This window comes from Xiphophorus hellerii, chromosome 17, assembly GCF_003331165.1.
Source record: "Xiphophorus hellerii strain 12219 chromosome 17, Xiphophorus_hellerii-4.1, whole genome shotgun sequence".
Classification (NCBI taxonomy): domain Eukaryota; kingdom Metazoa; phylum Chordata; class Actinopteri; order Cyprinodontiformes; family Poeciliidae; genus Xiphophorus; species Xiphophorus hellerii.
In genome coordinates this window covers 5604382-5630900 of record NC_045688.1, presented here as the reverse complement: position 1 = coordinate 5630900, position 26519 = coordinate 5604382, and the positions used below count along the sequence as shown (strand labels likewise).

General features: G+C 38.3%; 2 protein-coding genes across 3 annotated transcripts in view; one reads left to right on the top strand and one right to left on the bottom strand.

Moving 5' to 3' along the window:
• The first annotated feature begins 914 nt into the window (after window positions 1–914).
• Window positions 915–14905, top strand: slc6a1l (solute carrier family 6 member 1, like). The gene is made up of 14 exons (XM_032589169.1): window positions 915–1888; window positions 4668–5034; window positions 5553–5684; window positions 6614–6714; window positions 6955–7064; window positions 7158–7290; window positions 8575–8813; window positions 8932–9056; window positions 9164–9276; window positions 9810–9941; window positions 10206–10308; window positions 10508–10608; window positions 11380–11547; window positions 11762–14905. Exons 2-14 carry the CDS (start codon window positions 4794–4796, stop codon window positions 11855–11857), a joined length of 1794 nt encoding a protein of 597 aa, XP_032445060.1. The 5' UTR covers window positions 915–1888; window positions 4668–4793; the 3' UTR covers window positions 11858–14905.
• A 2131-nt stretch (window positions 14906–17036) lies between these two features.
• Window positions 17037–26519, bottom strand: part of iqsec3a (IQ motif and Sec7 domain ArfGEF 3a) — a 95096-nt gene continuing 85613 nt past the window's right edge. The window contains exons 10-14 of one of the 2 annotated variants that reach the window (XM_032589166.1): window positions 25428–25527; window positions 24657–24815; window positions 23397–23489; window positions 22171–22214; window positions 17037–19637 (exon numbers count right to left, since the gene is read on the bottom strand). In XM_032589166.1, the coding sequence (XP_032445057.1) occupies window positions 19092–19637; window positions 22171–22214; window positions 23397–23489; window positions 24657–24815; window positions 25428–25527 (942 nt within the window). In that variant the 3' untranslated portion in view covers window positions 17037–19091. The remainder of the gene's footprint in view (window positions 19638–22170; window positions 22215–23396; window positions 23490–24656; window positions 24816–25427; window positions 25528–26519) is intronic. The other variant, XM_032589167.1, reaches the window with a different exon arrangement.

Genomic DNA, 26519 nt, shown 5'->3' with positions numbered 1-26519 from the left:
CCAACTAGCATAAAATATGTACAACTTCCATAAACCTTGCTGAATCCTGCCCAGATTTTGTTATCTTCGTAGCTCAAACCTAATTCAAACTTCCATGAAATTCTGTCCAACATCCCTCCTCTGTCGCCCCCCATAATTGCTCCCTATTATTCTAGGCAGTTGGCGCTCTGGATGCATAATTAGGCTGCATTGATCGTGGGATGCTGTAAACAAGTTGATGAAGATCCGTTTTGACAACTCGAGTCCTGCTCAGTTATCATCACTTTGGTCCACATGGGCCATGAACCTTGCCAGAGATTATTTAAAAAATATCTTCTTTTTTTTTTTGACAGCAATGTTTTCACATAAGTGTAATTATCGCCTTTAATTTGATTTTAATCTTTGACTTTTGAAACCTGACCAACAATCCTCTTTCTCCAGCATAACAATGGAATGTAATGATGTTTAATTAGCTTTTCCCTAATAGGATAATAATATAGAATATTTAAAACTGGTGATCATAAAGCCAAGAAGTTACCTGCCTGGAGAAATAACAGTCTCATATCTACATCAAGTAATTTTATTAAGGATACTGTTGAGCTGAAGGTAAAATAATTAAAAAGAGAGAAAAGCCATTCTAGCCTGTGGTCCATTATAGTTAATTAGACTTTAAGTACTGTTCTATTCAAAATCCCTTTGCCTTTTACGGCATGAGTAAGCTCATGTACCCTAAAACGGTTCAGGAAGTACACATGATAGTGGATGAGGATTGTGGCCTATCTTTTAGAGCACATTAGTGAATTATTTCATAAATAATGACACTTTAATGCAAATTTGGCACTTTTAACAGACTTTTAATGCAACTTTTAGAGCAAATTTGCGTTAAAAGTGTCATTATTCACTGAATGACACTTCATGACATAAACATTCATAAAGACTCTTTCATGTTCATGGCATGTTATGTCATGTTTATGACAGTGTCATATGCACGCCCCTTCAAATAAAGTGTTACCGAAACATTCTACTTCCACTTCACATATCCACTGCTTTCTGTTGGTCTGTCACACACAATCCCAATAAAATACAACGAGATTTGTGGTTGTAGCATGACAAAATGTAAAACAGTTCAATGTGTACTTTTGCAAACCTTGTATGTAATAGTCGTTTATTTAGTCTGTGCTTTTATATTTGGATTTATGTGGAAAAATTGCTGGCAGAACACGACGCCAAATTGGTTTTGGCATCGTGTTTCGATAATGCCAAAGCAACAACTGATCTCGGGAATGTTTTATTATTTTTTTATAGTGATAAAAGTTGTGCTCATTCTGTGTCCCTGGCCAGTCGAGTCACATTTACCAGTCTGATACTGGCATGACCTCATTTGAGCCCATACATATCCACTGCCTCTGCCAGCTCCCACCACTAGCTTCATTTTTCCAAACTCCACGCGGTCTTTCACTCATCAGATCCTTCTGTGCAAAGGGATGCCATGGTAACACTGCTGGCAAGAGCTGACTGCAGCAAACGCTAATCCACAATGCCCAAACTCACATGGCTGCAAGAATCCCCCCACCAGAGTTGACCAATTGACGTATTGCATTTCCCAACCCTCCAACTCCCCCAGGGCTGCAGGGCTTCACCAGTCACACTGGAGCTGTAATCAAAGTGGATAGGTCGAACTTTATTACCAAGCGTTCAATACCAGCTGCAGGATCTGCCACCTTCAAATGATTGGACACACTAGAGAGTTTCAAAATCCAACACGGGGGTCCCAGATATGTTGGTAAATCATCGAGGCCTTTTGGACTGATGTGAATCTTTTCATGTTTGTCTTTGGATTTGTGATACCGGAGCAGCTGATGTGGAAACAGAAGTGGATGACTTAACGAAGGAGCTGGGGAGCTAACAGGTAGGATAGACCTCTGTACGCTGCCTTCTGCATGCTTAGCCTGTCAGTGTTCTCGGCTGAGGGAAGATAACATCGTGTGTATAAATTGTTCTTGAATAAGAAATAAAATTGCCAATGAAGGCCTCACAAAACTCAAATTTGGCTTCAAATGTGAATTTCAGTTTGAAGCTGCAAAGTTTGATTGTCTTCTAAACTATGCAACCTGTGTCAAACATCGTGGCTATACTTTCACAAGCTTCGTTCAATTGTTTGCTGGAATTATTTTCCATTGTTCCGAACAGTGAAACCAAGTCATGTTTATAGAAAACATTGCTCACACATACACCTTTTCATTTCGATGATGGTTTTGTGATGGCCACTCCAAAACATTGAGGGTTTTTTGGGGGGTTTTTTGTCCCTAAGCTACGTTGAAGCTAATTTGACAATATACTTTGGGTCATTTCCTGTTTGGAAGATCAATTTGCACCCAAACTTAACTTTCCATCAGATGTCTTGAGATGTTGCTTTAATATTTCTAAATTTATGCTCTGTCCTCATAGTTCCATCTATTTTTATGAAGTGTTCTTCCAGCAGCAAAACACCCAAACCAAGATGATGCTGACACACCGGTACTATGAGAATTGTGTTCTGAGGCTTGCGAGCTTCCCTTTTTAATTCCCCAAACTTAAGGTTTGGAATTGTGGCCATTTTTTTAACTTGTAAACTGGCTTTTTATGTTGCTTTTGAAGAAATTGCTTTTTCTTGGCTAAGTTCCCTTTCTGTTCATGTCTGTGCAGGAATCTTTTTACTCTGGTAATTGTTAATCTTTTATCCACTTCAGACAACATCTTCTAAATGATTTACTTTACTTTCTTCTGGGGCCAGTAGTTTTATTTCATATACAGTACAGACCAAACGTTTGGACACACCTTCTCATTGAATTCAATTAGAAAGTGGACACAGTTTGTTTGTTTGGACACACAGTTGTGTCCAAACATTTGGTCTGTACTGTATATCTTGACTAATATATTAAGATTTTTCCAGGATCTCACCTAAGGAAGCAGCGCCTTAAAATACACTCAGGTGCCTCCTTTTACCTCAAACCCAGAGATTTTAAATTATTGACATAGAATCTTCTTGACTAGTTATTTTAGAGTATTAAAACTTCTGAAAAAGGAGAAATAAAATCTCCAAAACAAATCTCTCTGTCATTATTCTGGACCCAGCCTGGAGTCTTTATGCATAAAGCTTGCATATTGTCCCTATGCATGCATGTGTTCCAGCTCCTCCAGCTCCCTCTGACCTCTAAAGCATGAATATCGGGTTAATTAATCTCTTTCAGTTGCACTTAAGTATGAGTATTTGTTTGCATGGTTGTCTACCCCGTGTGTCTTGTGTTGTCCTGTGATAGAAAACTGACCTCTCCAGGGACTACCTCCCCCCCGGCCCATCGATTGCCGGATTTTGTGATGAGTCATATTGAAACAGTTAATAGAGGTCCTAACTGAAGTAAAAAAATAATAAATGTTTTAATCTGATTTGATGTCGAACAATGAAAAGGTTGTTTTGAACAGAATGTTTTTAACTCTACGCTGCAGATAAGTCATAGTTCGGTGCAGAACGCCCTACTGCGGGTGTACAGCTCATCAAGTGATCCATAATTAACCTCAATTGCATAAAGCAATCTGAACAATTTTTAGGTCAGTCAATATTTGCAAACATGAGCAGGCCTCACAAGGGTCAGGCTGCTGCGGGCAACATGTGGGATTATATAACAGCAAACATAATTAGTGTGAATGCGTTGTTCTTCAGAAACAGAACCGTAGACTTGGTCTTGTTCACATTGTTTTACTTAACTGAAATGTGCAGGTGACTTTATTAAGTTTATTAGTACAAGATTTCTTTGAACTTTAAACCCTAATTTCTACTATATTTCTCTGGTTTTGGACCAATTCTTGATATTAGTTGTAGTAAACCAGTAAAAAACATGGGGATTGGTAATAAGACTAAGGATAAAGATATATGGTAATGTGTGGTGAACAATTGCTTTGATTAAATCATCTATATTATCCTAAAACACTATTAATTGTTCCATTATTTATACTAATTTTGCCACTTGTGATATACAGTAGCTGTCCACAGATTACTCTCAGAAAATAAAACAATTACTGTTGGAAAGTTTAAATCTCCTATATATTTTATTTATATTTTAATAATTGGTGTAAAAGAAAGACTTGTCAAACACAAGGAGTTTTAAATAATTAAACATACAGTGATTGATCAAAATATTGACCAACAATTTAGGTATTCTTGTAGTCATTTCTAGATCATCTACCAAAATAAAAATGCAGAAATTACTGTTGAGCTTTCAATTAAAAAGTTTGGTGTGGCAGGCTTTAAAAAAAATCAAGTTCACAAAAGGCTTTCTGTCCAATCTCACAAAGCTTGAGTCATTTTTTCAACAGGTAACGGTAAAATTTCAGTCTCTAGATAGATGGACTTGTACCTGCATGTAGAAAACATAAAAAATAAAAACTGAAATCCACATATCATTATCCTCCCACCTTATAAGTTTGCAGTACTTTGTGTTGATTTATCACATAAAATTCCAATGAATTACAGAGTGGTTTGTTATAATTACCTTACAAAATGTGAATGCCCATTTTGCAAAACACCGTTTGTCAAAAAACAAAAAATGATTTGAAAGTTTAATGTCAGTCTTATTTTTACATTATTGTTGATATTTCTAAAGTTGTACAGAAAAGGTGTAAGTAACGTCTTAATAAAACTTTACTTGCAGCACATCTCAAGTCAGTCCAGATCCAGGCCTAGTGTAACAAAATCCGTCCAACATCAATACTCGGCTCTATCCCTGGTCGTGAGGACAACAAGCTCTCTGACCTATCTGGACCGGAGCGGTCCCACGATGGGGAAGACCGGGCAGACTACAGTGGACTTAAACTCCCCGTCAGAGGTCAAACAAGCCGTCCCTTCTGAGGACCTGGTCTCCACAGCGCCCCCTGCAGATCAAAAGAAGGAAAAGGAAGTTCCTCCTGACAGGGGAAGCTGGAAGGGGAAATTTGACTTCCTGCTGTCATGTGTAGGATATGCCATTGGCTTAGGAAATGTGTGGCGATTTCCTTATTTGTGTGGCAAAAATGGTGGAGGTAAGAACAAACTGGAACAATGACACTAGCAGAACCACTTTTGTACAAAAAGGCATTATAGTAATAATATTCTTTGATGCAGAGGCTCAAGGTTTAAATATCTGAATTTATAATGCTGGAATATTTCATCCCAAACAATCATAGCAAAACACAGAATTGCCCCTTTAGGCCAAAGCTACTCCTTTCAGCTGATATTTGATTCAAAAGATAATTTGATTGGAAGGCATTTCCTTCTTCCCTTACCATTAAAACCTTCCCAGCGGCAAGACAAAGACCAATCTGCTAAATTTGAATTATCCAGAAATTGAATTTAACCTATCCTCTTGTGTGGAAATAAAATAAGAAGAAATAGAGAGATCTACGGGCTTGGTTTAACGAACTTCAGAAAAACAGTGTTAACCTCAAGGATTACCATGGCAAGTTTTCATTTCTTCTTGGCTTAAAATGAAGGGAAATTGAGGTTAATTTAACCAGCACTCCACATACTCTTATCTGTTTTGTTTTCTTTTCTTCTTCAGGAGCCTTCCTGATCCCGTACTTTATGACCCTGGTGTTTGCTGGGATACCTCTGTTCTTCCTGGAAACAGCTCTGGGACAGTTCACCTCCGTGGGGGGGTTAGGGGTGTGGAAGCTCATTCCCATGATGAAAGGTAATTCTCACATTTTACATAGATATATGAATAAGCTTTAAAAAAAAACAACAAAATCAAATAAGTCTATCTTCCTAGTTACCTCAGCCTGCCAGTTTGCTCCCCTTCACAGCTGCTGTCCATCCCCTGATTCTCCTCCGCCTGAACTCTTCCTCAGGTGTTTCTATTTTCCTCCCATTAGCCCAATGGTTCCCTTGTTGCTGTCCTCTCCTTCCTCTGTGCATTTATAGATCTGGTTTCATTGTCTGTTGCTGACTCCTTCTATGAAATGTACTGTTGTATTTGTTGTTCCAGTTTATGTTTAATATAAAAGCTTTTTGCTCTCATTAAATACTTCGTCTGCGTTTTGGTCCAACATCAAATCAAGGCAAAACAGCTTCTTATTAGAAAGCACATGAAGGCCTGGCTCATATTTCCCCCAAAAAACATTCTGATTACGCTCAGAAGTTTTGGGAAAAATTCTGCACACCGATGAGACAATGCTTAATATTTCTGGAACCTGTTTCAGAATGAAGACATTCTACTCACAGTCAAAAATTGTGGCAGTATGAGGTTGTTCTTCTTCAGGACCTGGATGACTTGACCAGCAAATCAAACTCTGAAAATGGTTTTGGGATTGACCTAGTCAAAGTATGGACTATGAATTTGTAAGATATTGTGATAAGACCTTAAACAAGCTGTTTAATTTTGTTTGATCTAAAATATTTAGGCAGGTAAAAAAAAACAAGAAACCTTTTTTTTCATACTGTATTTTTGTACTATGTTTTTTTTCATAGAGTAGCTTTGACTTATTGTGTCTTACGTAATTTTTTTCGTTTTTTCACGGGTTACGGTTGTGTTTCAGGGTTGAGGAAAAATCAACTTGAATTGATTTTCAATTCATCTTTCTCGATGCTGAAGTTCTCTTCATGTTCTTCTTCTTCTCCTAGGTGTTGGTTTGGCTGCTGTTGTCCTGTCGTTCTGGCTAAACATCTACTACATAATCATAATTGCCTGGGCTCTTTACTATTTATTTAACTCCTTCAGCTCGGTAGGTTTGTTCATCACCAATCTCGGCAGACAGAAGTTATTTATAAGTTTTAACTATATGTATGTTAATAAAGACTGGAAGGAGTCAAGAACACATCATTTTTTAACATGCTTAATAAAGCAGGACGCTGTTTTAGGAGTCACTGATTTTTCTTTGTCTTTGGAAAAATGTCCTCTTTGTTCAACCCAACATCCCACTATGTTAAGTCCCACAGGAGTCTGACTGGGCTTTTTTGTTCAGGAGCTGCCTTGGCAGAGCTGTGATAACCCCTGGAACACCGAAAGCTGCTTCTCCAATTACAGCCTGACAGACACCACCAACCTGACCAGCGCCGTCACAGAGTTCTGGGAGTACGTTAGCAGATTTAGACCCGTCCAATGTGCCACCCGACAGATAGAAACAGCTAAAATGACTATACCCAGCCTGTAACTGTGTATCTGCAGACGTAACATGCACCAGATGACCGACGGTCTGGAGACGCCGGGAGAGCTGCGCTGGCCTTTAGTGGGCACCCTGGCGCTGGCCTGGGTTCTGGTCTACTTCTCCATCTGGAAAGGGGTAGAGTGGACGGGAAAGGTGAGATTGCCTCATGAAACCACGACAGCTTGAGTTGGTCACCTTTGTGAAAATACCTCTTTTTCCCTAAAAACATGTTTAAATTTAGCTTTTTCATCACACATAGTCATTCAGTATAGACAAAGATATCTTGAGTCAATAAATAATGCATTTTTTGAATTAACATATAATTTAATAAGTGAAAAAGCTAGCCAAATCCACAATAATAATAATAATAAAAATATCTGCCCCCAAGTTAAATTATGAATTCCTTGTAATTAACATTCTTTGGTTGAATTTTATTAAGCAACCCAGGTCTGATTACGGCCTAACATATATATACATAAACCTCCAAAAGTGCTTATTTTTATAAGTTACCTTGTCTTGTATTGAAAAGTTTTTCGTAGGCCCAATAAAAAAATCAGAAACACCATATTATATACATTTCATGGCACTAAGTGTTGTATTTGTGATATTTTGATGAATATATAAACATTTTTTACTACAGAAATGTTATCCCAGCCAGCATGCCTACATGGGCCCCATATGGGATAAATGAGGGCAAACAAAACAATATGGGTCCCAAAATGTGTTGTCTCTGGTTTCCATGGTGACCCTACATGCCCAGATAGACATTTGTATTTGATGTAGGAACAAAAGTTTACCTTAAAAGTTATTTTATTTAGAGATAGACACTATCAAGATAAGATTTTCATGAATTATTTATTTATCTATTCTGACTCTTTATATAACAGTATTGAACCTGAAGGATTACATTACTGTTGAATTTCCTTGAGTCGACAAGACTCATAACCCCCAACAAGTCCTTTGACTTTACACTGGAACAGAAATAATTGCTTGAGGGAGTCTTTAGCTCATATAGCTTAATGATTTGGATATAAAAAGAAAAAAAAAAGGGAGAAAAAACATCCCAGCCTACTGCCTGGAAATTAAAATTACTGCAAGTTGAAGCAAAGTATGTGAGGAGAAACACATTTACACATTCACTGCCAGGGATAATTGGATTTTAATGTGAGGAGCCTGAGAGAAGTGAGAAAAATGGATTCCCTCCAGGTCCTGGTGTTGATGGACATTACCAATTAGACGTAATGATTATGCAACAGAACTGCAAGTCACGTTTCACAAGTCCTGCGGCCAAGAAAAACTGGAAATATTTTAGAAAATGTGTCCTTCTGTGTTATTCCATTATTCACATATTCAAGAAACAGGACTTGCGGTTGTGCACATGTAGAGCCCTCAAAGTAAGAAGAACTTTTCCACGTCTACAAACTATTTCTCTCGCAGGTGGTTTATTTTTCCGCCACCTACCCCTACTTCATGCTGTTCATCCTGTTCTTCCGCGGCGTCACGCTTCCTGGAGCCATCGACGGCATCCTGTTTTACATCACTCCTGACTTCAATAAGCTAATTCGATCTGAGGTGTGGCTGGACGCAGCGACTCAGATCTTCTTCTCCTACGGATTGGGCCTGGGCTCGCTCATCGCGCTCGGAAGCTACAACACTTACAACAACGACGTCTACAAGTAGGGACAGGAGATCTAAGTTTTAAACATCTTTAATAACTGATATCTTGTTTTTCTCTCTATTTTCTTTCAGTTTCATGGTTTCTTTCTTTTTTTTCCCCCCATCCTATCTCCTCAGGGACTCTATCATAGTATGCTGCATTAACTCGTGTACAAGCATGTTTGCTGGGTTTGTTATCTTCTCTATTGTAGGATTCATGTCCTACATCACAAAGAAACCAGTGCAGGAACTGGCAGCGTCGGGTACGAAATTGCTCAAGTTTTATTAATGCAAATTTATGACCAGATGTAAAAATTGTTTTGGCGAGGGAAAAAAAAAGAATAAAAGTGTGATCTGAATTACATCACAGGTCCGGGTTTGGCATTTCTTGCCTATCCTCAGGCTGTCACCCAGCTTCCCATGTCTTCCCTCTGGGCCATCCTCTTCTTCTCCATGCTCATGATGCTCGGCTTGGACAGCCAGGTAGAAAAATACAAGTTTTTTTTCTTCTAATGTTTTTGGGGGTCAATTTGCAGTTTTTGCATTTACTTATGTGTGACCCAACGTGGCGAAAAACTGATGGCATTTTAAACAAAAGAAGAATCACGTCTAAACTAAATGTCATGGTAATGATTTAATTTGAATTCATTATAAATCGCAAAAATACTGATGATATAAAAGCGCCATGTCAGAGGGGAATTTATAGTTATCCAGGAGCCAAAGCAGTAACATAAAGCATCTTTGGCTTCATTTGTAAAATGTTAATAGCTCTTTGCAAAGCGACTAGTGAGTAGATGTTTCAACACCACATAAAACAAAGGTTTAAAAAGCATTAACATAAATTCATCAGCCGCTTTATAAATTACAACAAAAAAAACGTTTCTCTCCAAGGAGAAGCAACATGAAAACTATGAAAAACGTAAAATGTGACAATTAAGTCTTGAAAGGCGCTGGCCAAGTTCCTTGTGTGTGTAGCATGCCTTCTGAGTCATTTCTATTCACACTTTGTTGGCTAGTTTTGCACAGTTGAAGGATTCATCACAGCCCTCATGGATGAGTATCCCTTGGTGTTGAGGAAGAGGAAGAAGCTCTTCATCCTCATCGTTTGTTTCATCTCCTTCGTCATTGGCTTCTCCAATATCACTCAGGTGCTTGTCTGGGTATTCGAGCTATTTCACTAAGCAATATTTTAAAAGCACAGCATTTACACAACATTCATTTGTTCAAAAACACTGGCAACGATGCATAGAACGTTTTAAACAAATTAATATTCCATTGCTGACGTAGTGTCTGCACAATCTCGTTTAAACTTTTCTAGTCTGGTCTGGTTACTTTTTGCATTATTGTGAAAAAAAATAAGATTTGATCATTTTCAGTCTTTTCCTTATGTCTGTTTTGCTTTAATGTCTCAGGGCGGTCTGTATGTGTTCAAGATGTTTGATTACTACTCTGCCAGTGGGATGTGTCTTCTCTTCCTTGTCTTCTTTGAAACCATTTCCATATCCTGGTTTTATGGTGAGGATACATTCTGTTCACATTTTTGCTGTTGACAATGAAAGCGTTTTGAAATCTGCTGGAAAATCTACAGCTAACATTAGTTGAACGGATCAAAGTAACTGTTTATCGCAGACATCACGGGACTTCATCCCTTCTCTTTGGTCACTCTGTTCTCATTGCTCCTGTTTTCTTTTGCACACTGCTTGTCATGTGACAGGAGCTGAACGATTTTACAAAAACATTGAGGACATGATCGGTTATCGGCCGTGTGTCTGGTGGAAGCTTTGCTGGCTCTTCTTCACGCCTCTGATCTGCCTGGTACGGGAACCATTATTGATCGTAACCTTTTGTTGCTCAATAAACACGTCATTGCTTTAGTTAAACTTTTTTCTTTGAAAAGATCAATTCCCTAATTATATTGCAAACTGAGGAATTACATAATTACCGAAAATGTTGCGTTTCTCATTGGTAATTGGTATGTCATCTCAAAACAATCCAGACTTTGCATCCACCTCCATCTTTGCTTTTTTGATCAATCAACTAGAGTATTAGTTGATTTGAGGACATAACTAATTCTACTGATCAAAAGAAGTGTAGCTTTTTGAACAAATAAGAGATTATCGTTGGATATTTCCTGTGAGATCCCTCTGAGGTCAGTGTTGGGTTCTAAACATGTATGTAATCTGCACAGTATCAAATAAAATATTTGTTTTATTAGCAGATGACACAAATATTTTGTGCCAGTGGCAGGACTTGAAAAAGTCTTCAATGTAATTTAAAACATTCACTTTTAAATTACACTGTAGATGAAAGATCTATGAGAAGTGTTTTGCCCGCATGGGAAATATGACAAACTTGTTGAAGATGAGGAGCTTTTGTTTAATGTGGCTGAACAAACATGACATTTTTTACCAAATCAAGTCAAGTAGACTGAACACAAAATGTTGAACTACATGTATGAAACAAAGAAAGAGTAAAGAGATAACTAGAAATTAAGTTTCTCATATAATTTTCACCCACGACAATTTAACAGTGTGATATGACTATAATGATCAAAGTAACATCTACTAATAGTTTTGTCTTTTCTAGGGGGTCTTCACCTTCAGTGCCTTTGAAATGACGCCCCTGACGTTGGGGAAGTATGTGTATCCGCTGTGGGGTCAAGTGATTGGATGGTTTATGGCTTTGTCTTCAATGATCCTCATCCCAGGTTACGTGATCTACATGTTCTGCACTACCAAAGGCAGCATCAAACAGGTACATCTTCCTGCATAAATGTTTCCAATTCATTTTTTAGAAGATGAATTTTCATCGCATGACTTCTAGCACAAAGTTTCTGCTTTCGCTGAATGGACACATGCAATTCAAGCTTTGTTATTTATCCATTTACATTAATCTCATTTGATATAACTTTAAGGAACTCTTCGTAGTCTTACCAGTGGGCGATTAAACTCTCTTTTACATCCGACAGCGTTGGCGGAAGATGACAACTACCCAGGAGGATGAGAAGTCATCGGGGCTGGAAGAATTCACACACACAGGAAGCATGGATGAAGCTCCTGTGTAGCCAGGACTGCTCAGGTTAAACCGTTCTGACTGCCAGGACTTAATGTGATCTCTGCTGAAATGTAAAAAAACAAACAAAAAAAACAGGGCAACAGAAATCTCTAGAGGAAAAGCACTTCACTTGCTCGACTCCAACCCACATTGTGCTGGAAACCTTTTTCGACATGTAGTGGACATTTGCATTTAGAAGACTCTGAAGACAAACTGAGAATTTATTTATGAATGAAACTGTGTACATAACCTGCATGTACCCTGTTATTGGCTACAATAATGTATTATACTGGGGTTTTATGGGATTAAAACAAAAACACGAAGTAGCACATCATTACAAAGTAGAATAAAAATCATTAAAGGTTTAACTTTTTTTATGAATCAAACATAGGAAAGTGTGACATACATTTGCATTAAGCCCCTTTTACTGTGATACCTCTAAATAAAAATTTGTGAAACCAACTGCCTTAATAAGTCAGGTAATTAAAGTATTCCTGTGAGTGATTTGATGTCAGCATTTGTACCGGCCTCAGAGGTTTGCTAAACAACGCTAATGAACAAACGATACCATAAAGACAAAGGAACACGCCAGCCAGGGATAAAGTTGCAAAGAAAGAGTTAATCATAATTTTAGCAAAAAGTGGTTCAGTGAAGTATTGATCCTGGGGGACTAGATACAAAAGCACAGCAAGCGGTTTTGATTTTCATAAAAATATTTTTTTGTAAAAAAAGTGTATATTTAAAAATAAATAAATCAAGGGATATGGACAGTTCTACAAGGCACTGAATTGACTTTTGCTATAATGTGTTCATTATATAATTCTTACAAGTTCCACAGGAATACTGGAGTATTTCCAATTTAATTTAAATGTAATTTAATTTTTTTTAAAATATGTTTAGGTTTGAATTTATGTATATGAAGAAATGTTGTTTCCAATGTATTCACAATATTAGAAAACTAAACACAGTTGTATTTATAAGAAGACGGTATGTGGTGTTAAAACATGCATCTCCAAAGTACAATTTTTAAAACACAAGTAACATTTTCTAGCCTTTTGACATTCTCAGAAGTCTAATGAGCAGATTTATCTCAACCTTTAAAGGCTGCATTACAACCACCTACAGGTAGCAGAAACCTTTCTATTAAAAGGCTAATAAAACAGAAACAGTAGGTCCAGGGCAAACCCATTTGAATAGCCTTGTTTTATGTGCCAGTTTTGGTGGTGGTGTCTGGTGCATGAACAGGTTGCAGTTAAAGCCAGTACAGAAACAAACAAAAAGCATAACAAGGAGGATCTGACTAGAACTTACGAAAACAACACACAGACAAGAGAAAAATGAAATCGCTAGGAGGTGGGATCACTGGGATTGGAACCAGGTGAGGCCAATTGTCTAAGCAGAAGAAGCGGAAAACAAACTGGATCAATTACAGAAAACATTAAACACACAAATAACATGAGAAACTATATAAACCAAACACAAAACTTATCAATACAATAAGAAAACACAAACCAACCTTTCTAGTATGAATGGATAAAAGCTCAATTTAAGCAAAAATTGGGTAAACACCAAAAGGAACCACTGAACTTTATATATATATAAAATGTACAGATCTGGAGATGCATACTTTGAAACGATGAGATTTTTGTATATATGGATAGACTGTACTTCAGCTTTTCATGTCACTAAAAACTAATAAAAAGAAACACCACATAAATGCTTTCTTCAGCATTGTTTTACCACTGAGGATAAACAAGCTACATCCTGATGGTTGTAGTCAATTCAGAATATGTTGTTGAATGTTTATCCTCAGAATTCATAAAGGGTTCTATAAAGTGTAAACTTAGTTGAACAGAAACCACAGTTCATCAAAACGTCACTCTTTAGATGTTCGTTTTGAGCCGCCAGCTTTCAGGACAAAAGCTGATGTCATCGTCTTTCATAGTGACTAATACTGTTATTTAAAGATCAGTCTGACTGCTATCCACTCCTTAAACACATACAGTATGCTATCTGGGGATAATGTTGATAATTCATACTCGTAATGTTGTTGCCTGCTTAGCAACAGTTAGTGTTAAGTGAAAGCTGCCCAATGTGCTTTGCTTTTCCAACTTGGTCTTTATAAACAGCCACTCGAGGCGCACTACTGTGATTCTGGACCTTAAAAAAGACCTGGCTCTGGGAGGCCATGAGTCATAGATAGATGAACCAAAAGCCAGAGCCTTTGCATCACCATCTTCACAGGATAGCTCAGTGTCTGAAATCAGTCATGTTGACCATTACAAATCTATTTAAGTACAAGATTTAGCGTCTGCATAACTTGCCATTGTACTCATTGCTATTAAATCCAATAATTGAGCCAAAACCATGTTGGTGAATTCACTTAAATAATCTTTAATTTCAAGTTGATATACTGTAAATACAGGTAGAGGAATGATTCAACTGAGGGAAAAGATGGTTTCACCTGTGTAGCCTCAAACATGTCCTCCATTTCTACACTTTTCTACATGGTATTGAGCAAACACAGTGATCGATAGGCCATCGAGATCCATTCGTCATTAGCTGATGAAGGTGTGCACTGGTATGACAAAGCCCTTTTGAAAGTTTCTTCCTTACATGTTCCATTTGCTACACTTTCAAAATGCTACATTGAAATTTGCACTCGAATCCAACCACTTAGTGTGTCTCGTGTTCATGTTTATTGCCCCGCCGTCAAATCTGTGCTCCGAAATTCCTGAAACACACAATATTCAAACTGAGGAACAACAACGGGTTGGTTAAAAACAAAAGGGGAACATGGAACAGGCGACTGCTCTGTCACGAGGCACTGAAACTTACTGTTTGTTTTGAGTCTTTTGAGGGTGTTACCTATTAAAAACCAAAAACATTACTTTTCTTAAACATGTCACTCATGCCTGTTAAGTTCAAGCCTTTTTGGAATCAGGGTTCAGTCAATACATTGTCAAACCAATGCCATGCAGTACAAAAAAAAAATAAACTATCAAAAAAACAAGAAAATCCATCCTATTATATCTAAAAGTTGTCTCAAACAAACAAATGAGTACAATCATCATAAACCAGTGTATAATCCAAAACATTAGAACTCAATGTAATCTGCTAAAATTCATTACATAACTGTTGAAAGTGTGTTCCAAGCCAGTAAAAATATTAAACTAATCATCGGAGCTGTTCATTCATTTTGAAAGTGCTAATTCCTCTCATTGCATTATGAAACAACAATAAAAGCAATCAGTGGGATGGAAACAACGGGGCGGATGGATTTGTTTAGAATGAACACTCATCAACTCTGCCTACTGGAACATAAGCCTACTTTTTTTTCTATTTTTGTCTTTTCACAAGGTGAAAGTCGTGGGGCGGGGGTGGGACAGAAAGATGATGAGATAGAGACCTTCCCGCACAGGGTGTGTGATTATAAATCAACAAATCAGACAGATGGAGGTCAGATGGGAGCATTGTTAACTGAACATCCATTCCACGGTACCTGGTGGGGGCTTATATTTTAAGAGACAGACGCGCATGGGCTCGGGCAGCTGCTGACCTACTTCAGCAAGAAGGACGCATGACGGCAATGGCAATTTGAAAGAGGCTGAAGGTAGCTTGCATGTCCTCCCCAACTCCACTCACATGTGGTATTTACAATCTAAGCTGAGGTGAAACAGAAAGAGATCAGATAGTGCATTCTTTTTGTCCCATTCTTAATATAAGCAGTAAAGACAACAGCACAAAGAGGAGGGTTAATGCCATCATTTGCAATAGAAGCTACATGTAGTTCTTGCCTCCCCCCTCCCTTTGTCCTGGAAAATGTCAAGTCTGAAAGGTCATGACGGGAGAGAAAACAGTCACGAGAATCCGAGATGGAACCTTGGGGATGTGGGAATGTACAGCGCAGAGAGTTTCGCAGATGAGCAAGCGGTAATCCACCAAAGGGAACATGGATGGTGGTAGCACAAAGACAAATAAATGTAAACACAGATTTTAACATTTGTATCTGAAGCATCTTTGCGTGATTTCATTTAGGATTTCCTGAAAAGGGTACATTTGACAAAACTGCAGCGGATCACAGTGTGTTGTACATATAGTATGTTACACGTGAAGAGATTTACATAATACCCCTTTAAAGTATGAACCTACTCCAGCAGATTCCTTCACACTCTGACAAATGGCCTTCAAGAAGATGAACCACCTTGGATTAATTGAATTTGGTTCACCAGTAGCCCATTTTCATGGTTGTCTTTCATTCCTATTAATCTTAAATGTTGATGATTTATGACCATGGTTCTCAAACTGTGATACAAGTACCACCGGTGCCTTTAGTTATTATTTTTGGACCTAAAGAGGAACGATCTAGAGTCAATGCACAGCTTCAGTTATTACAACTGAAAACCAGCGATCAGGCCCGAAACCTGGGAGTAGTGATGGACTCTGACCTGAACCTCCAGAGCCACATAAAGACAGTTACAAAGTCGGCCTTCTATCACCTGAAGAACATTTCCAGGATTAAAGGACTAATGTCTCAGCCAGATCTAGAGAAACTCATCCATGCGTTCATCTTCAGTCGTATTGATTATTGCAACAGCGTCTTCACAGGTCTGTCCAACAAATCAATCAAACAGCTGCAGCTGATCCAGAATGCTGCTGCTGGCGTTCTCACTAAAACCAGGAAGATAGAGCACATAACACCAGTTTTAAAGTCCCTACACTGGCTCCCTGTAGCTCAAAGAATAGACTTTAAAATACTGTTGTTAGTTTATAAATCACTGAACGGCTTAGCACCACAATACATTAAAGATCTGCTGTTGTTGTATCAACCTTCCAGACCTCTCAGGTCTTCCGGTTCTGGTCTGCTCTGCATCCCCAGAACCAGAACCAAACGAGGAGAAGCAGCTTTCAGCTTCTATGCACCACTAATTTGGAACAAACTTCCAGAAAACTGTAAAACAGCTGAAACACTGACTTCTTTTAAATCTCAACTAAAAACCCACCTGTTTAGGATTGTATTTGAAATGTAATCAATTACAAATTTATTGATGGAACTTGACTTAATGCTTTGTTTTGATTATTGATTCTATGTTGCTTTGTGTTTCTGTGTTTGCAATTATGTAAAGCACTTTGAAATGCCTTGCTGCTGAAATGTGCTATACAAATAAAATTTGATTGATTGATTTAGTGATATTCAAGGAAATTTGCAAAGTGCTGTGATGTAGGCCATTAAAAATCCAACAGTAACCAACATAAGCAAGTTGAGTAGAGTTTTTTCCAGAAACGTCTCAAAATTGAGGTGCGGTGGAAAGATTTTTGTTAATTCCAAGTACAGACTAAAAGAGTACCTATTACTGGTAGCTACTTACTAGTGTTCAAGTTTACTGTGTTCCAGCTCCATGTTCAAAAACCAGTCAGATTGTTAACCAATATTGTGAGAGACCAAGCTACTGGTCACTTGCAGTGTTAGTAAATGTTAATAACAGGGCTGTCGATGATGTAATCCGCACTTACAAAGAAATCTAATCAAATTAGCGCATTAGACAAGTTTACATTAATAAAGTGGAATGACAAAGGAGATAAGAGTTGAAGGCATGCTGGAAACGAACAGAAAAGCATAGAAACCCAAGAAAAAGTTTAAATCTGTCAGCATTTAGAAAGCAATGCTGCCTCTTATCAGTTAAGGTTCATATAAACTGATATCATAACTGATGGCCTATGAAAAGGTTTTGCCATTACCAAGGTATTGCACAGGAATCATCACATAAGACCTTTTCAACTTTCTCGTTTCCAAATGGTATTGGTTACATTCATATTTCAGAACTTCTGAATTCAAAAACAAGTACCATTGGGTTCATAATCCGAATCAGTGGCAGTTTTTCCATATGGTATGTCATTCTACTTCGTCACAAATTTACAAATTTGTACATTTGTGCTGATTTATTGACAATTGGATTACTTAGGTTGTTTTTCAAGATAATTCTATAATTTGTTTGATTGTCCCCAAATAGTACAGAATAAAAGATTTAACGAAATTAAAATCATAAAAAATAATCAAAATGTCTATTACTACTACTACTTTGAGGTTCAGTTGGTCAGAAATTAACATCTTTTCCAGCAGAAATTTGAACTTCACCTGACCTACTTGTGACTTTTTTCAGCTCGAGTGAGAAATTAAAATAAATATGGGGCACAATTAAATTCTGCAACTTAACCTGCAGTGTAAATGAACAGTTTTCCAAATTACATAATCAAACTCAAAAACTCCCAAGTCCTGAAGTATTGTTGTTTTTATGTGTGTCAATGTGGAAAGCTTTATTATGGTGGTACTTGTTATAAAACGTTTGAGAACCACTGGTCTATGTTAAACAACCACTGAGTGTTCTTAGGTGATACAGACACAATACAACGGAAGGGTGTATAAAAAAAAACACAGCTTTTCACAGAAAAACATTTTGCTTTTTAATCTAGCGGAGTTGAGAGGAAGAGAAGGCCCTCCATCACATAAATAAGTCAGCAAAAGCGCAAATGGCTAGAAGAGGACCAAAAGCACTACTATCTTAAAGTATTTTTTCTGCTTTTTTTGTATTTATCTCTTTAAGCCCTAGCATTCAGTCAAGTGCAAAGAAGTCATTGTTTAGTGGAGGCATATGTATTTTTGGCACATGTTTTCCATTAAGCGTCAGTTATACACGCGTGTGTACATACAGCACAGTAAGTAGGCGTGGGGTCTGGGACAAAAGGAAGAAAACACAAAAAGAAGCAGGAGGTCCTCGGAGTGTTGAGCATCCATTCCTGGAAATTATCACAAAAAAGTTTCAGGGATTCATTTGTGGTAAGAAGTGAAGAAAGAATCCATCCCCGAACTAAATTCAGTAACTATAGTTTCTATTTTCCCCTTGCGAGAGTTAAAACTGACATAAAAGTTATAGAAATTTTTTAAAACTACATAATATTTCAAAATACATGAGCAATCGAGTAAAACTTTATATATGTATATATATACACATTTATATATATGTATATATATGTATATATATACATATATATATATGTGGACTTTATTTATCCTAGTCTGATTTAAAACCTTTATTATTTTAATATTTTCTTTAAATATATGCATATAATTGGAGTTTTATTTTCCCATTATAGCTCTTTCATCTGTATGTATACAGTACCTGTACATTATGTACAGATGGATCTTAAATCGGTCTAAGGTTTTGTGAAATTATGTGTCAATTTATTTACAACATACTCCGAGAGCCGCTAGGGGTCCGGTGTAGACTGAGGCGGGGGTCCGGGGGTATGTACTGGTGTGGATGGTTGTAAGGTGGAGGCGGGGGAGGCAGCGGGGGCTGGTGCCCGTCATTTCCGTATGAGCCGTCTGGCGAGCGGATGGGGCTGGACATTGCAGACTGGCTCAGTTGGTGGTACTGGTAGTGGTGGTGGTGGTGGTGGGTGGGCGTCTGGCTGAGGAAGGCCTCCACGCGTCCGTGGCCGCTGCTGTCAAGCATGATGACTTTGACGATCTGCTGGCACTGGATGAGCGCTTCGGGTCGCAGGTCGGCCACGCTCACGGCGGGTTGGTGCTGCAGCTGAATGGGGATGTGGTGGGCGGGGGTGCTCGCCGCGGAATGCAGCCGCGGGTGCTGAGGTGGAGGCACCGGCCCCTGTGTTAACCCCTGCTGGAAAAGCAGCTCCCCACGTCTGTTAAGAAGGGTCGCGCTCTCGGGGCTCTGAGCCGCACTGCTGCTGAGCTGGTACGTCTGAAGCCTGTTGTGAATTGACACCTAGTTTAGAAAACAGCCAAGAGAACAGCATCAAATGTTATAAAACTGGTTCCTCCTCTACCATCCGTCAAGCGTTGTTGTGTTTTTTTTGTTTGTTTTTTTTGTGGGGGTGGCAGCACATTCACACACACACAATCACACAGGGCATGCGTAGGAACTTAGGTGTTGGGGATTAGTGAAGGTGTAAAAGCACTGTGACTCTCCTCACTCCACCCCCACAGGTGTTGGGAACAGGAGATCGGATGCTGGGAAGACCAGTGTGTGACTGGGGGGAAGGAGAGCAGTGAAGGAAAGAACGGTACTACGGGAGGTGCCCCGTGGTTCCAAAGGAGGACACTGGGGGGCCTCCTGTGTCTCCCTTCCAAACCACTGTGTGGCACTATGGTGACGGTGGACACTGGGTGCAGGGGGAGGGGGCACTTCAGGGTCGAGGCAACCAGAACATAGACGGAAGTCATACGAAGAAGAAGAAGAAGAAGAAGGAGAAGTGGAAGAAGAGGACAGGAGGTGAGCAGGCCCACAAGCACAGATGTCTACAGGAAACATTAATTTATAGTATTACATTTCTCTCTAAAATCTAATCAAGTCCACTGAAATGAAAAGCTTGCCACGAGATGCTAGCCATGACTGTATAAGGAAGTTTTAAATTTTTTTATTTTTGGAACAAACTGTCCTAGTTTCTAAGATGAATGTGCCTCGACAGCCAGTCGCTCCCCACCAGCCCCTGACATTTACTGTTGGGTGTATGGCAGATTAGTAAGAAGGTAGCTCAGACCAAGAAGGCTGACCTGAGGTGAAATATAGGACAACAAAACGCACTGGAGTCAACTCAGTACATAAATGTATCTAAAATTCCTCTACTGCTATTATTGAACAGCATAGAGGCATTGCACTTTTAGATTTAAATTGATTATAGTTCCTAGGTTAATAAAACACCTACTGAGATGGAAACAAATATGTCTAGCTGAGCATGTCATGTTCCAAAACAATGAACTTTAGTTCATTTTTGGAGGATTTAATAAGCTGAACAATGCAATTTAAGGCATAGCTCTAAAGCACAAAGAAAAGAATACATGGTTTTCAATGTTTTTTCAGAAATATGTCACATTTGTAGTCACTTCCTTCAATCTGATACCCCTAAATGGAACACCGTACAATTGGCTTTTCAACTGGAAACTGACCAAGACATAAACATGAAGTTAAATTCAGTGTGCCCCTCTAGATGTGGGGGAGACGTGAATATGTGGAGGAAAGAGCTGTCATTGGTTGAGTTTATAACTGAGCTTTTTGGCCTACGTCCATAAAATTTTAAGTTGAAAAATGAACACTTCACGGAAAGAGCTGAATACAAGAAAAACCTAAAAGAAAACCTATTAAAACCTGCAGAAGAAGGTTCCCTTCAGATGGTCAGTAACTCAAAACATACAGCTGCAGCTGTAAAGCAACGGATTATATTAAAGCATATACATGTGTCATAATGACCCAGTAAAATCCAGTCCTAAAGACAACTGAAAATCTGGAGTAAGACCTGATGACAAAAATAGGAGAAATTGATTTTCAAAGATGCTTTTCATTCAGCCATTTTGCAAAGAAAAATGAGCAAAAATGTCTCCATGTGTCAAAAGTTGTTTCAGAAAACTCAAACATTTTGTAAATTTAAAAAAATAATAATTAACTCTGGGGAGCTGAATACAAATGGAAACCATGGACTTTTATTTAAAAAATGGAAAACCTTGTATGTTTTTCCTTGCTCTTAATATGTGCAACTTTGTGTTTGCCTAACATAAAATCTCATTGAGAGACTTTAGAATAGAATATAATAGAAGCTAACAGCAGCAATGCGGCCAAATGTGAAAAAATGAAATCACACTTTTGTAAAGAGCAGGAACTAAAAAGATCGACGGCCTGAAAGATCATCAAAGGGCTGCGCGGGGGGAAAAAAAACAGCAGAATGTCAAGATGGCCCTTGTATCGGGCTTTCGTACTCCCACCTTCCACTCCACAGCCACGTAAAGGATTCAAAAAGGTCACCTGGTCCCTTGAGGACATGCACTTATGGTACAGTAGTTGGTTTGCTCTTTCCCTTGCACAAAATGTTTCGCCTGAGACGTTCCTGGCAAAAGGGTAGGTGGGGGGCTGACTCTAGGTCAAGTAATAGTTAAATTTATCCGTCTGTATATTCTCATGTTAATTAGGGTTTCGTGGTGAATGCCCTACACTTCAGAGTACGTAAATCTAATTAAAACTTTTGGACAAAGAGAACGCATATTTGCTATGACTTTTATAACCCTTCCACATCACCATCTCAGATGAAGTTTTTTTTTATCAAATAATGTTGAGTGACCTCACATGCCCGCTGCAATTTACCCAGTGACACTCACTCACTCACTCACTCCTCAGTCGCACCTGCTTGACGCCTCTAGTCCTGAATACGTGATTGGTCCTGGTGCTTCCTCCTATCTCATCCTGCCCTAATGCTGAATCCACTGACTTACCTGCCGTTGGAAACTTTGACCCATCTCAACGCACTTACCTCAACTGCATTGAGTCCGCTTCTTTCATCTATCTCTGTGTTTCCTAGAAAAGGAGGGGAAATGGGCGAGTAAACAGCATGTTGATGGCAAGATTCATGCTTTGTTTCCAGCATCTTAATTTTAAAGTTAAATATTTAGACAGAACTAAAGGGAACATTTTATGAATATTAAAGTGGAGAAATTTCCTCAGTGGGGGAGTAATATGGGTCGGTGTTAAAGGGGCCAATTGGGATGTAGTTACAAATCAACCTCCCTCTACCTGCTCTGTGCCTACAGCACAATTTGCAACCTGATTGCAAATTGTGCTGTAGGCACAATTATTCTAGAATAATCAAGAATAATTGGTTATTCTTCATATAATCAATTCTTCCTGGTTATATGAAGAATAAAATAAATAAATAAGTAGTAAGTTTCTCCAGCTCATTTATTGTCTTTGCAGCATTATTATTTTATTTTTTTTACAAAATAGCTCTGTCTTGATCCTGATGTGTTGGAGATATATATTCATTATTATTGCTAAAGTGCAACCAAACCAGTTTTTTCCCTTGTATTTAGCTTCTTCAATTATTCATGCATTTTATTCTTCATGCTTTTAGACTTTGCTCTCTTTGATTAGTTCCCACTCTTTTCCCCTTGGTTTGTAGTTTCTCAGTTCTTCTCTAGCATTTACCATGATCTTCCCTCATCCTGCCAGTTTGCCTCCTTCCACAGCTGTTTTTCATTTGCCTCTGATTAGTCCTTCTGGACTGCTTTGTCATTTCCACCCCTGCCTCTGTATTTAAGCTCTTCATTTTCTCATGATTGTTCACTGGATCGTTCCAAAGTTGCTAGTTTCTATTCCAGTTTGAAATGTGTAGGAAATGTTAGCGCGATCAGATGTTTTCTTTATATTTTTGTATCGCAACAGAATTTCACACAGCTTTTAGGATTAAACAGTGATAGAAAATATTCTCTTCTTAAACATGCAAGAGGACAATTTTTGAGGAGCTCTCTATAAAAGCTGACACTAATCTGCAATCTAAAGATAACTCCATGATTCCATACGTATACAGCACAAACATTAAGGACGTTGTTAGCATCCAGAAATATAACAAAAATGACAAATTCAGAAGTCCATAATAGATATTTCATCATTTCTGATGATAGTCACCTATTTGAAAATTTACCTTGCGTTTCTTGATGATGACTTGTATTTTTTTAAAGCAGTTCACTCTCTAACACACACCTGACAGCGAGCCCTGTTTGCTGCGCAGCTCTAGCTGTGTCCCATTGCTCTTAACTGAATGTGTCTTGGCTCCTTGCTGCTTTTCTAGCTCCCCTGCAAAGAAGAAAAACAGTCATCCTCGTGAGATAAATTTCAAAAAATGATGAAGCTGACTGGTGGTGTCAAAGAAGGAAAACATTAACCTGCTTACTAATGTCTTTCAAAAGGCTGTTTGAAGTTGAGTTTATACTCAACTACCCTTACTCTTTTATTGCCTTTCCATCCCTTCATTATTTTGATTATATTTAGTAACCAAGATTATGTACTCTAACTTCAACAAAGTTGAGACGCTGGCTTTTAAGGTAGGGAATAAAATCCACTGCAGCTGTTCTGCAAATGCCTCATAGTTTTAGTTAAAGAATATAAGATGTCAGAAAGCATTATAAAGATATATTTAAAAAACATACACACACATCGGACATGAGAATGTTGTATACATTTATACACATTCTCATCTTGAAATAATGCATCAATCAATGCATAATCATGTTTTGGACTGGCCCAGTCAAAGTTAATGTTCTGTGTATGTGCGCATGTAGTTATGAGTAATGGAATATTTGCCTGTGCGGGTTTCTTTCTTTTGTAAGAAGTATTAATTGCTTTTGTTATTTTTTTTTCCCTAGTTCCTAGGGATAAATAACCCTTTTCTTAACTTCTACCTGTCTTCACATCTTGTTCATCTTTATTCCCTCGGCTGCAGGCCATCCCTCACTGTGAAAGGTAAGGCGGTTGCTTCAAATCCCAGCAGGGATGCTTTCTTTGATGCTCTCTGCCAGGACAGATTCCTGATGTGAAGGCTTTTCATACGTGTCAAAGTACAGACAAGGTAAACTGTGCTATTGTCTGGAGACTTTGAGAAGCATCTTACCCTGTCCAGCCTAGTTAACTGCCACAGAGTTTTGTATAAATTGAATGATTTATTGATTTAGGCAATTTCTCTGATTTGCATGTTTTTTTTACAACAATATATGAGGATAGTCTTGCTCACCAAAAAATGTCTACTTTGGTAAAATTTTAAGAAAATGTTGCAGGGTATGAAGAAATGATTAAGTAAATGACTATAAACCTGATCATTTTCAATTTAAGAAGCAACAACAAAGAAACTGTTGTGTGCATAAGGTAAAAAAAAAAAATCTTCCTATTCATCCAGCACAAGTTGAACAAAGAGTGTTACTACTCAATTTTAATAGTGAACAACTATCTCTGTGATAACACACTCACACTCGATGCGTATCTGCTCCATCTCTGACACCTCTGCTATCGATTCCTTTAGGTCTTCAACAAACTTGAGCAGCTCCTCTGCACTTTGGGCACAGAAGTGGAGCACCTGCTTCTTGTCTGAGCCGTACGGGGAGAGGATTGTGATTCCATGAGGGTAGTCTGTGGAGTTCAAAAGAGATCGGTTCGCTCTCTCAAAAGTTGGGGGGAAAAAAAGAGAAGCTAAGGTGTTGCTGCACACATAACCAATCGGTTTCAAGTAAAAACTGAAAAACTTCTTATTTGCCAAAGTTCAAAATGTTCCCTGGGTCTATGTTGATTCTGACTTAACATGCATTTTTATTCAAATCATTAAATCAGAGATAAATGTATGCTATATTTATCCCACCGCCATTAACAAGACATGGATTTAAAAAATAGCATATCTAAACCTTCCAAAACATTTAATAGCTTATCAAAACTGGTTGTATACTTGGAGGTCACTGCAAACATGCCCTTCAAGTCCAGCAAATGGAAAGGAAATATATAGCATTTGTTGTTCATGTGCAACATTTATATGCTTAAACGAGTTTCACTGGTACATGTATCCTCATGTGTCTAGGCTAAATGAGTCTCAAGGTATTGCTTTAATGCAACAGGGGTCTGCATGTCATGGCCCCAAACCTAAATGGAGCTATTTGCTGGACGCTAAAGCAAATGCATTTGCAAAATTACATTTTCTACTCCACTCTCTCCCAGTTATTTTTAAGTAGCCAGGACATAATGGTCACTTACATTCATTTTCAAAAAGATGGAACTGCATGCCAAGTAGGCCCAAAGCTTTGCAGAAAGTATAGGCGGCAGAACTTTTCTTCTTTGGACAAAGCTTCAAAATCTGCAAGAAAAAAAAACAAAAAAAAACGGGGGATGAGCCGCTTAGAAACTATTTAAAACTATTTGTCATTTGAAACTAATTTAAAGGGCAGACAGCCCATATTAATGTTCACCCTAACCTTCGAAGTGTCTCTAGCTGAGCATCATTTGAATGACAAATACCTCTGTGGCGAACCTACATCATAATGTATTAGAGATGCTGCGAAGCTTTTTCACCGACCTTCCAAATAGAGAAAAATGAGGCAAATCTGTCTCACAATGATACTGTTTGGTATAATTTTCCAGGCAAATGGTATCAAACAGATACATCACGTTGGCACTTTAACACCTCATGACATGTTCAGTTGCTGGAACAGGAGACAAATTAAATATAAAGGCTGTCTTTTTTCCTCTTTGGGAAGATTTTTCAAGGTAATTCCTACGCTGCTTTCTGTTGCTAGAAAATGTTTCTCTGGGAAAAATACAACACCTGTAACTTTTAATTTCAGCTAAACAAAATTCAGATTTGATGTCAGCAGCTAACATGTTTCAGCAACTACTTTAAATAGTCTTTTTGACCTCCATTCCTGCAGATCCCAGTTACTTTTATGCTTCAGTGGTACAAAGAGGGGAAGATGGCTGCGCTACTGCAGTGTTTCTCGCTGAACTGGTCGGTACTTGACGTAATTATTAGCGTAGTTAGATACTTTGGATAAATGATCCTCATGTGTCTCCTAATGAGAACATTAATTATACCCAACATTAAAAAATATCACTCAATGCTTCACGAAACTTGGAAATTTATGATCGGCTTCTGTAACAGCTCTGCAGAGGGCCAACCTTTTCTTCAGAGGGTGCGCCACATTTGCCACCATCTATTATTAGAAGAAGCAGCTCAAGAGTTCTGAGTTATAAAACAACATAACAGTTGAGAAGCTTTCAGAGGAGGTGGTGCATTGCAGCTGTCACAGCGAAAAGAGCAGCTTTAATGTTTTTACGGGGGGGAAGCATGAA